Genomic DNA, 12,594 nt, shown 5'->3' with positions numbered 1-12,594 from the left:
GGCAGATACGATTTTTTTCGGGATGGTGAAATATATCTGGACATAGATTTTGTATTGTGTGCACATTTTTCCGAGTACAGGATAGTACTGCAGTCCTTCTTTCCGCCTCGTGGCGCTGTGAGAGGTCACCCAGCATCTACACCGAAGAAAAAAATCCAGCTTCTACTTCTTGGTTCGTGTGTAATCATAAACAATGTGTACTGTACCGCTAGCGTACTAAGAAATTTGGCGTTTTTATTGTTTAACATCTCGTGTATCCATTCAATATGTTTGGTGTAAAGGAGAGGCCAGCCGTTTCTTTTGAACCTCAAATGGATACGAAAGCTTGATGCGTTTGAGGAATTGGTTGGAATGCTATTTTTGGCCACTTTTTACCATGGAGGAGGACCTTTTGAAGCGTAATTCCCAAAAGTAAGTAAAACCTCACTTTATTTAGCGTTATAGAGCATATTATTTTATTAAATGTTAATTTTTTTGTAAAAAATAATACAGGTTACTTATACAAGCCTTAAACATACTTATTTAAACCATAAACATACAAAATATAGCACTGAAGTAACTTAGGAACAAATTCAACTTATGAACGAGCATCTGGAACCTAACTCGTTCGTGGGTCGGGCAGCGTCTGTACAAACTTTACTGCTCTTTTTCTGTGGTGTAAAATGGTAGCAATTCGCATACGCAGAGCATTATCTCCATCTACTGTTAAGGAGTGTAATTGACCCTTAGTTTGTTTTTTTTTTTTAAATCTTAGCATTGTTTTACAAAGGCGAATCCGTCACCCACCAATTGAGAAACACTAGGTTAAAACATTCATCAAAACCCAAATCAATGCATTAGCGAGTGGTGATAATTTATCGATCTCCAGTTTATCTACGAAAAGGTCCAACTGTCAGGCCACCAATCTATCAACCAGGAAACTACCTAATAGTCAATAATATCTTGTCTTGTCTGAGTGTCACAATTTATTTTAAAAATTTGACTAGAAGGGACAATGTGGTATCTAAAAAGGCCAAACAATTTTCATTCAACAAACGGTGATCAGACATTTTTCTCCCAATGAATCCTGATAAATGAAGGAGTTTTACCTCCTTGAATTTCTGCTAAGACCTACCTGTCCTCCACCGCCGTGGCACCCAAGAGGACAAAATCTCTTTCGATGAGGTCGTAAGCCTCGGCCAGTCTCTGTTCCCTTTCCTGCAGGGCCAACTTGGCGTCCGTCAGTTGCTGACAAGCCTCCTGGTACTCTAATTCGGACAAGCGCTTGTAAGCCACGCAAAGAGTGCGCAGTCCTTCCTGTTATCGTGGTGACACATGAAATAGCCCATTAGCTGCTGAATGAATCTTGTTATTACTTTGTTTGTTTGTCTATTTGTGTCTGTCCACCCAAAATGGGGGACAGGAGTTTAGATATGACCCTAGTCTTTCAAAGGCAGTCAGCTAGGTAACCCTAGAAGACAACTGAACAGTTGCTTTTCAACTTTGAGTCTCAGGTTTTTTGGGGTTTTTTTCACATCTGGTGGTAAAAAATACACACTGTCCCTTCAAAATGTACCTTAAAAGGTTTGGAGGTGGTAGTACTTGAAATCATTAAAGATATTAATTAAAAGTGGTCAAGATGGGAACATGTGTAAAAATTAACTGCGAAAATGTCTTTCTGATTAGACTTCTGCAAATATAATATTATTAGTTGGTTGTATGTATGATGTTTTATCGGTGTTTGTAATTGTGTCCAAAAAATTCACCTTCTAATTATAACTTGTAGTTGTCACTGTTTTTGTTTGTAAAGTGACAGTCAACCTAGGAGATTTCCGAAAAAACATGTTTTATAAGACCGTTCTGGTCGTAACACTCCATTTGAATTATCATTTTAATTGCAGAATATAAAGACGGAAAGAATAATTCTGTATCGATCCACCGGCCGTTCTGAGCATACTTTCGTAGTAAAGCTGACATCACAGGCTTCAGCTAGCGTCAAAACAAGGTTAACCTGTTTTTCTAAAGCCTGTGAGTTTGTGATAAAACAGGTAGTTTTGGCTTACTAACTCAAGTTTTTCAAACACAAAAGACCAGGTTTGGACTAGCTTCTATATATATGCTTATACAACATAATATTGTCAGGAAATCTCTTAGACTGACTTTGTAGTTACCAAACCACTAGTTAAAAGCACTTGAGAATAGTTTATAATCAGAAACTATAAATAATTGACTAACTAAAAATTTAAAAAGTGTCAATAATTTCATGTAATAATAAGGGAAAATTGAGATATACAGAGGTTTGATTCAGATGATGTCATATAGTAGTATCAGTACTTAGTATTGGCATTAATGACCACTCAACAGTTGAGTACTGTACTTGTACTGCTATTAGTTTGATTAAAAAAAGTAATGAACACGCCATGATCATCATATTTTGATTAGTTATAAGAAATCACATGGCTTTATTTCAACTTAAGTGGGCATTTTCTTTCTTCCAAGCACTTACCACAGCATTCTGCTCCACACGTGCCTTCACTTGCTCCAACTTGCCAGACACCACCAAAGGAAATATGGCAGAGTCAGCACCCTTACAAAAGAGCAAGTATTCCCCTACGAGCACAAAATACAACTTTTAGAATGTGCAGATTTAGATTTAATGTATTGCTCCCTTTGGGAAATGTACAGACGCTTCCCTATTTACGACCACACAGCTTACGAAAAACGGTAGATACGATCATTTTTTTCGGGATGTCGAAAAATATCCAGACATTGCTGTAAGTTGGATTTTGTATTGTGTACACCTTTTCAGAGTAGAGGACATTACTGTATATGCTTATTTCTGCCACTACCGGCGTGTGGCGCCGTGAGAAGTCAACCAGCATCCACCTCAAAGAAGAAAGAAATCCTGCTTCTACTTCCTAAATTGTGTGTAAACATTCTATAACTTAACTCCAGCGCTAAGAACTTTGACATTTGTACTGTTTTATATCTCGTGCATCCATTCAATATGGCTGGTGTAAAGTGTAAAGAAGAGGCGAGACGTTTTTTTTTAAACGAAAGTGGAATACGAAAGCTTGATGCGGTTGGGAAAATAGTTAGATCGCTTTTTTCCGGCCACCTTTTACCACGGAGGACCTCTTCCAAAGGTAAGTTAAACCTCACTTTATTTATCTTTATAGAACATTTTATTTTATGAAATGTGTATTTTTTAGTACAAAACAATACAGGTTACTTATGAAAGCCTTAAACATACCTATATAAACCTTTAACTAAGGGGCGGCAGGTAGAGGTAGAGCGCTTGTCTTGGGATCAAGGGATCCCAGTTCGAATCCCAGCTGTTACATGTCGAAGTGTCCTTGGGTAAGACACTGAACCCCTTATACCCCCAATAAGCAGGTTAGCGCCTTACATGGCTGCAAGGCCGCTATTGGGAAATGTGGAGCACATTGTAAAGCGCTTTGGGAAGTCATTGACTTGAAAAGCGCTATGTAAATGCAGATCATTTCATTTCATTTCATTTAACATACAAAATATAGTACTAAAGCAACTTACGATCACATTCAACTTATAGACGATTGTCCGGAATCTATCTCGTTCGAAAGTAGGGTAGCGTCTGTACTTCTTTTGACAGTACCGTTGGAAAATAACAGGTATTACATTACAAAAACAGATGAAAAACATACTGTATAGGACAGTGGGTAGACTTATTGAAAGCGTCAGCGAGGCCTGTTGAGGGTATGGCGGAGGGGATCAGGCTTTTCTCACGGCGGGCCTTACTGAATCTTTTTGTCTTGTATCAGTGCTCTGATGGTAGTGGGATGAAGTAATGGTGTCGTCGGTGATATACTCGACAAATGTGTTTGCCAGTCGGATGATAGACATGTTATATAAGTATGGTAAATGTTGTGACATCTGTTTGTGTGCAGTGAGATTCTTCTTGTACGAGAATGAGAAATAGCTCACTCGATTGAATATACTTGTGTCGTATTTTACCAAAAGCAAAATGTGATCAAACGTGATCAAAACTAGAAAATGCTTTGTACTGACTGCGGTGCATGCAACTTACCAGAGCTTGCCCTGACAATGACGCTCATTCTCCTCCTCACGGAATCAAAGTTGAGGACATGAAGAAGCTCAAATCTGAAGAAATGAGGCATGGAAGCACTTTTTTAATTGTTTGGTTGAAAATGAAATTATTTTTCTTTTTCTTTTTGAGAGATAGAGCACATCTATTATAAACCAACTGTGGACTTAAGACAAAAGCAATGCATTTTCAGATTCAGATTCAGATCTACTTTATTGTCATTCTAGTACACGTGTATACAGAACGAAATGTCGATGCATCTGACCCCCACAGTTTCCTTGAATGTACAGATATAAATAAAGTTGTATTGTATTTTGGCTACGTATAGTATTTTACCATAGTGCCGATAGTGCAAGAAGAGTAGCTAACCAGATGTGCAAAATGGGCAGTCAGGTTAACAAGTCAGGTACACAGTAACATTAACACTGTAACAATAACGCTGTAATTACAATAGTGCAGAGAGCAATGTGCAAGGAGTGGCAAGCTATAAAAAACTGCCAGTAGTGCAAAAAGTCGGATTAGCAGCCGTTTAGATTTAAGTTAACTATATGTTAGATTGACCATTTAACAGTCTAATGGCCAGGGGGACTAGACTATTGCGGAGCCTGGTGGTCCTGCACCGCACACTGCAGTACCTCTTCCCAGAGGCTAGCAGAGTGAACAGTCCATGATGGGGGTGAGAGGGGTCCCCGGTAATGTTCTGAGCATGGGATAGGCAGCGCTTCTGGCCAATGTCCTGAATGGAGGGAAGTGTAGTCCCGATTATTTTCTCTGCTGTCCTCGTTACCCTCCTCACACTACCCCAGTCGGTAGCGCTGCAGCCTCCACACCACACAGAGATACAGCTGGTCAGGATACTCTCTATGGTGCCCCTGTAGAATGTGATGAGGGAGGGTGGGGGCAGGTGGGCTCTCCTCATCCTCCGCAGGAAGTACAGGCGCTGCTGTGCCCTCTTAACCAGTGATGCAGTGTTCACGGACCAGGTGAGTTTGTTTGTAATGTGCACCCCTAGGAACCTGATACTGCTGACAACCTCCACAGCCTTGTTGTTGATGCAAAGTGGGGCATGGTTTGGCTGGTTTTTCCTAAAGTCGACAATGATCTCTTTAGTTTTGTCAACATTCAGGACCAGGCTGTTGTCCCTGCACCAGCCCACCAACTGCTCCACCTCCTCTCTGTAGGCCAGGTCGTTGTCATCCCTGATGAGGCCCACCACTGTTGTGTCGTCAGCATACTTCACGATGTGGTTTGTGGCGGACCTAGGGACGCAGTCGTGTGTCATCAAGGTGAACAGCAAGGGGCTTAGGACGCAGCCTTGGGGGGAGCCCGTGCTGAGGTAGATGACATCTGAACTGTTCTGACCTATCCGCACTGATTGGGGTCTGTCACAGAGGAAGTCCAGCAGCCAGTTCCGCAGGGGGGTGTTGAAACCCAGGAGTCTCATTTTGTCTACCAGATGTTGTGGGATGATGGTGTTGAATGCTGAACTCAAGTCCAGGAACAGCATCCGCACATGGGTGTTCTTCTCCTCTAGATGTGTCAGGCTCAGGTGAAGCGCAGAGGAGATGGCATCCCTGGTGGAGCGGTTTGTCCTGTAGGCAAACTGAAAGGGGTCGAATGAGGAGGGGAGACTGGAGGTGATGTGCTCTTTAACCAGTCTCTCAAAGCACTTCATTATGATAGGAGTCAGTGCAACGGGCCGGTAATCGTTGAATGATAAGATCTGGGGTTTCTTTGGCACTGGGATGATGTTGGCAAATTTGAAGCATGATGGTACTATGGCTTGGTCTAGCGAGGTGTTGAAAATGTCTGTTAGTACACAAGCCAGCTGATCGGCGCACTCCCTAAGTACCCGCCCCGGAATGTTGTCCGGGCCTGGAGTTTTCTTGAGTACGCTACAAAAAGGCTCCTTGGCGTGATGTTGACTTGATTGATAGACCTAAAAAGATGTTTCTCGTGATGGATAGTTGTGCATTTTTGCAATTTTTAAAGTGACTTAAATAGCTAACAGTGCCTTCCTGGCTTATAAGTAAAATAAATGTTCAGGTTGGGGGCAAAATGTGACGCTTGTCTGAACTAACAACCCCAAATGGATGCCATATATCAACATTTGACTTACAAAATGAGAGTTAAGACTATGGACCCTATTTCCCTATCCTCAGAAAGTCTACAGCAAATTGCAGTTTAAATGTGCACAAAGGGTGGATTGGAAGGTTAATGTGATTGAGCTGTTACATCACCGTATTCACATCCCCCATTGGCTAATCAATAGCATCACGTTGCCCGTTGTGTAACCACAGCAACGACTTGGCGCACACACCTTTCAATCTCGTCATCTTTGTTCAGGATCTCCATGTAGTTGTCTTTCAGTCTCAGGTAGGTGTAGCCCAGCCTGCAGAAGAAAATGTCCATAATGTGACCAAATAAATTTGCTAGCTTCAAAAGCAACAGATACCCGTATGCCGCATTTAGGAAACCTCACTGATTGTCGCCGTGTAAAAGAGAGACGATGGATTGGGTGACCACAGCATGTACCGTATTGGGTGAAATCCGTTGTTTTTTAAGATTGTTCCCTTTTCCAACTAAACGGGACTTGTATGCAATCTACTGTGACTTCAATGCATCTCTTGTGGCACAGTTCTGAGTTCATGGGATCACATTACTCTGCGGTCTTATTCAACCAATAACCTCATGTAAGTCTCTGAAATCCTGTTTTGAGGCTTTTTTTTGTTATTTGTAAAAAAGGCCAAGTTAAATCAGGACTAATCAATAAAAAGTCAAGTCAAGTCACATTTATTTATATAGCCCTTAATCACAAAAATGTCTCAAAGGACTGCACAGGATTACAATTATACAATTACCTGATCTTAAACCAACATGCGGGCAAGGAACAACTCAAAACTTCAGCGTGAAGAAAAAGAAATCTTGAGAAGGGACCTCACAAGTGGTATTCCCCCTTTCAGGATGACCAGATTGAATTACATTTAAAACATTAAAAAAAGGCCAAAGTCATTCCTGATTACATATCACAATGATCCCACTGATTGTTTTTAGCGGTTCTGTTTTTACATTTGGATTCTTGCAAAGAAAATTGCTCAGGATGCCAAGGCTGTTTATTATTTTGACTTTTATGGAGCACTGTTGTTCCTCACTTTGGCTCACTGCTATTGGTCATTTTGACTATTATGCACTGTTTACATCATTATCATTATTGGCTCATCATGTTGCTGTTCTTTGAATACCACACTCTGTAGTGTTGATCTCTTATGTGTATTTTACAATTTGAATACTTTTGTACTGTCCTCTCCTGTTCTCCTTGCAAGCTCAAAATTCATTGATGACTTCTCTCCTTGTTTTAAAAAACTATAAACTATAAATTTATTAGGCAGCAAACCTAAGGGGATCCGCCGAGAAGAATCTGCATCGATGGACGTTGCTTGTTGCTAGCTGTCTGTTTAGCCACATAATTCTTGTTTACAAATACAGACTACAGTAGTAAAAAAAAGTTTTCTCCAGGCTGTAGAGCAACCAAACGTGTGATTCACATCTTTTTCGGCCAATTGCAGGCTTTGTTTTGCCCCCCCCTTTAGCCTAAGCGAGCCTGTAAATGCTAAAAAAGACCCGGCTCCTTTACCTTCGAATAACTTTGCCAATAGTGACCGATTCAAATGATGATTGACACATTGGTTAGGAAATTAAACGCCAGTATATATATCCCAGTATACACCGCGGCCTAATTCGCCTCCAGGGGAAAATCTAGTCAGCGGCTGCCTGCCTTAGTTGCGAGATCTTGTGACTCAATATTGATCCATATATAAGGTGCACTCTATTGTAAGGCGCATGGTCAGCGTTTGAAAAAAAATAAAGGCTTCCAGGTGCGCCTTATAGTTGTGAAAATACGGTATGTCATATAATAATAATAATAATAATAATTTCCTTGTATTGTCATTCTGTGTAACAATGTACACAGAACGAAATGTCGATTGCACCTGACCCGTTGTAGCGAGCCGATGCAGCCGCAGCCAACATATAGTCTAGAAACTAAAGAATGTGCAGCGTTGCTCAGAAATTTTGACCTTTTCATCCCCTCCACCAATGCCACCTCATCTGGGGAAGACGAAATGTAAAAAGAGGTTGGTCGGCCTTGATGGATGCCCTTCTTGATACCGTCCACAGTCTCCTCTTCCTTGACTTGCACCGTGTGACACAGACACAATGCCCGGAAGAATAGATCCTCGTGCTCCTGCAAACACAGAATTGAATAAGGGTAAGAAAAATGAGGCAAAGTAAAAAGTAAAAAGTAAACATATCTTAAAGGTTGGGTGCGTTGTTTTTAGGTGTCCTTTAAAAGTTGAAAGTAGAATATTTCTCTTATTAAGTGTGTGTTAACAATGCCCCTCTGAGTTTAAAGAGCCTTTAAAGTTATTTCCCACTGTGTTTACCTTCTTTTATCTTACTTTTAGCACTACTGTTCTGGGACACGCAACACATTAGGAATCAGGAAAGAAGGGGGGGTGGACAGTGATTTAATGCTCGTTCCCTGTTTTTTTGTTACTGTAGCCTGAAAATGTTAGAAATAAGAAAAGGTCTGTTTAAAATACAGCCCAAACACCAACCCAAACCCCCCAAAATATTTTTAAAAATAGTTTTTTCGTCCTTGAGAGATGAGCTGACTGAGGCTCTCATCTCGACTTAGAAAACTTTCAAATTGTAAGTTTCCCCAAAATTGTAGGCAATAAAAATATTTTAAATAGTTATATTTACTCAGTGTTTACTTTTTTTCCCCTCATTTAAATCCACAAATTTTGGTTTCTTTTACAAAATCTGGATTTTCACATTATATCATGAACATTTTTTATTCACTTTGTATGTAAGGTATTGCTGTGCTAAGTGTCTGCAGATGCAGACTGAGGCACACAATTCTCTTGCCTCATGGCAGAGGGCTGTGTTGAGACCAAGGATTCTGATTTGGCGCACACCTAAACCCCAAACAATATTCATAATGGAGGGTTACCTATCTATTGATACTTTTATTCAAAATGAAAACCGCAAAGACTTACTGTAATTTATCAGCTAAAGTAAGACAATAAAACATTTTTTTCTTTGCTGCAGTTTATATATTGCTATTTTGAACTACAGGATGAGGTGAAGGGCAGCAGGGCGGCTGAGGGGTAAGCACACGGGCCGGGAACCTATTGTTCGCGAGGCTTATATGGCTTTTTTCATGAGTACATATGGCTCTGAGATAAAATGAACTCATGCAATTCTTTAATACATTGCTACATATAGAGATAATTGCCGCACATGCGATACCAAGACAGTATGGATGCATAAAGGTTTCAGTCCCGTATATATAGGACACAATTTTAACAACAGTTTACATTTAAGGTGTCACACCAACAGACCCTGTGTTGGCTGTAAATTGCTGAATGATACTTAATATGGAAGCTTATTAAACTAATTATGTTCATTGTTGAGACACTTTATGATGAAAAGCCACCGAACAAACCCAAAAGCGATAGCAAAGCACATAGAGCAATTTGATTGGGTGAGTGGTAGGAATGTCTGAACACAAGGGGCACCCGTACTCTTTCTCCTTTGCCCTGCGCTGTCTGCATTAAAGGTTAAAACCTTAGTATCCTTGTTTGCAGTATTTATTTGCTTTCACCTTTTTTTTGAAACCGTTAAGACAAAACTGTCCGTCACAATGAGCCTCAACACTCTTAATGTAACTGCGGGAGGGAGACAAATTCTAAGTGGTATATTTATATGGGATACAGGCTATAAAATTATTATTTCTAAGATTATATCAAATCATCAAACATCATGTATTTAAATCAAATGTGCTAAGAATTAGCCTTTGTTTAAAGAGTGGGTTTAGCAGTTTTGTTGAGTTTTGTCTTAAAATGTATTGAGTGGCGCTCTCTCTCTTTAAGACAAAAACAACAACAAACAACAAAAAAAATAATTATTTTTGCTTTTATGGCTTTTCCCCTGATAAGCGCATGCGTGAAACAGTTCTGAGGTCATGGGTTCAAGTCCAGCCATTAGCCTTCCTGTGCGAAATTTGCATGTTCTCTCCATGCCTGCGTATGTTTACTCTGGGGAGTCCAGATTCCTCCCACACTCCAAAACACATGCGCGGCAGGAAAATTGGTGACTCCAAAATTTTCCCTGGGTATGAATGATTTCATGAATGCTTGTCTGTCTTGATGTGCCCTGCGGCTGGCTGGCAACCAGTTCAGGGTGCCTACTGGCCTGGATAGCTGGGTTGGGCTCCAGCAACCCTAGTAAGGATGAACAGTGCAGATAATGGATGGACAAAAGGATTAAGCCAAAATTTAGACTTCTGCTAGGGATATTATGAATGTTGTGCTCACACAATAAGAAAACATTTATGGTTGTACAGGTAGTTTTGAGGGACACACTTACTCTGCGGTATCCACCAGGGGATGAATCTATCATGTCTATACTGGAGGCAGCGCTGAGGATTTGACCGTTGCAGATTGCGTGCGGAATGTAAACGTTCCCATCTACGCAGCATTCGATGAACTCCATGTTGTTCTCCGTCAGAGTGCCGGTTTTGTCAGTGAAAACATATTCCACCTGCGAACGAAGACAAACAAATGCTGACGAGTCTGTTAATAAAATGTTTACAAGTAGAGAAACGAGCAAGTACCTGCCCCAGCTCCTCATTAAGGTCAGAGGTGTTGACCTGAGCTCCCTCCCCCAACTCCTCGTCGAACATCTCCTCATCCCATGTGATGAAATAGGAGCCCAAAAATTTCTGCATCTCTACCGTGACGTACATGGACACGGGAATGATGTAATTGAACAACACGGTGAAGGCCAGGAAGTCAGTGAACGCACGTACAACCTGCGAGTGAAATAAGCTATGTCTTAAAGGAATAATGGGAACACACAGGGGGGATTGCAATAAGAAACGGTTCCACAAAAATAAATTAATTATACAAAGGATAGAGAACTCTCGCTACTTTGCGCTTGGTTAACACTGGTTCACTGATTTGCAGATTATTTTTAGTGTGATTGATATCAATATATTGTGCATTATGTTCTGCAGCTGACAGCACACAGCAAATGCCGTCACGGGGCATGTGTGTGTGTGTGTGTGTGTGTTAGGTCGGCATGCAATCCGTGATAGGCTGGTTTATGCTGTCAGTTAAACAGCAGGGCCGGCGCACAAGTCAATGTGGCCCTCAAAACAAACTGCAAAGCCCGGCAGTCGCTAGTATTTTAGCAGCCATTGAAAAGAAATTCATCAACTACATTACAGTCAGAAGAGTGCAAATAAATGGTGATCACCTTTATATGAGGCTCATGGTAAGTAATATAAATTTATCCAACCACAAATATTTCAATAAATGCACGCTTATATGATAGTTAACATATTTTTACCTATCTACCTTATCGTTTTTGAAAAAGCCCCAGGGAGCCACGAGGAAGCGCTTGTTGCTGACCCCCGGTGTAGTGCAACTGAAAAACGTGTGCTACAAAGCACAACAAATAATACAAACTACAGACAATAAAAATGACCAAAACCCCTCCATTTTTATTCTCTTTTTTTTCCAGGTCTCTCTCACTTATGTTATGTCCCTTATGTTATGTAAAATAAACACATCTAACATGAACTCACCACGTGGCGCTCTCGCTCCTTCTCCGTTCTGCGGTTGTACCAGGGTTCATCCCGGTCCGGAGACCACTGCCAGGCATACTTGAGAACGGTGTTGATGGCGGCTTTACTGATCAGGATGCACAGATACACAATCAGAAAAGCGTTCATGGATCTGTGGGGGGAGACCGAGAAGTCCCGATGAGATCATCAGAATGGCTCAAAACATAATAAGGTGCGGTCAGACGAGACCCTACTTTTCCACGGCAGAACGCTTTTGAGACTTTGACTGGTAATTGAGAGCCATCTTGGTTTCCATGCCAGTATAGATGGCAACAGCTGAGCAGGTGGGAACAAACGGTTACTATGACAACAACATTAGACATGGAGAGACATTATTTCAAGCATTGTTTTTCAACTGGTGGGTCAGGACCCAAAAGGGGGCGCGGACACGTTTTCTCTTGATCTCTTGCCTTTGCTTTGGAAAAATAATGCTAGGAAAATAAACAAATAACTGATGTTCATTTAAACCCTAACATAATACTAACCCTAACCCTTTAATCTTGACTCTAAACCCTAACCCTCAAACCCTAACCTCAATCCTAAACCTCTAACCCTCAACTTAAACCTCTTACACTAACCCTTACCCATGTTGTTGTTGTTTTTTTAAAAATGAATGTATTCTTCTTTATCTGGTTCTAGCAACAGATCAGCCACTTTATCAGGTATGACACGTCCAGTCAAGCTAGCAGCGTTCACGCTCTCTTAGCCAATCAGCGCATTGTTGTCATAGAGATGACAGCCCATAATACCATGTCACGCAGGAAATAATGATAATAATAGCGCATGACAATAGATCGGTGCCGAACAAATACATGTTTAAAAAAAGTTGTTTTCATTT

General features: G+C 40.9%; 1 protein-coding gene across 2 annotated transcripts in view; it reads right to left on the bottom strand.

Annotated features, from left to right (window-relative positions):
- LOC148352992 (phospholipid-transporting ATPase IH-like) overlaps positions 1 to 12,594 on the bottom strand; it is a 79,730-nt gene that overhangs the window by 29,888 nt on the left and 37,248 nt on the right. For both annotated transcript variants that reach the window (XM_088352188.1, XM_088352189.1), the window contains exons 10-18: positions 11,951 to 12,032; positions 11,718 to 11,868; positions 10,743 to 10,940; positions 10,496 to 10,669; positions 8,140 to 8,306; positions 6,384 to 6,455; positions 4,046 to 4,119; positions 2,486 to 2,589; positions 1,115 to 1,296 (exon numbers count right to left, since the gene is read on the bottom strand). In XM_088352188.1, coding sequence (XP_088208314.1) covers positions 1,115 to 1,296; positions 2,486 to 2,589; positions 4,046 to 4,119; positions 6,384 to 6,455; positions 8,140 to 8,306; positions 10,496 to 10,669; positions 10,743 to 10,940; positions 11,718 to 11,868; positions 11,951 to 12,032 — 1,204 coding nt within the window. The remainder of the gene's footprint in view (positions 1 to 1,114; positions 1,297 to 2,485; positions 2,590 to 4,045; positions 4,120 to 6,383; positions 6,456 to 8,139; positions 8,307 to 10,495; positions 10,670 to 10,742; positions 10,941 to 11,717; positions 11,869 to 11,950; positions 12,033 to 12,594) is intronic.

The sequence above is a fragment of the Urocampus carinirostris genome, chromosome 14 (assembly GCF_059441175.1).
Source record: "Urocampus carinirostris isolate Australia breed hairy pipefish chromosome 14, RoL_Ucar_1.0, whole genome shotgun sequence".
Lineage (NCBI taxonomy): Eukaryota > Metazoa > Chordata > Actinopteri > Syngnathiformes > Syngnathidae > Urocampus > Urocampus carinirostris.
This window is presented reverse-complemented; position numbering and strand designations above follow the sequence as displayed.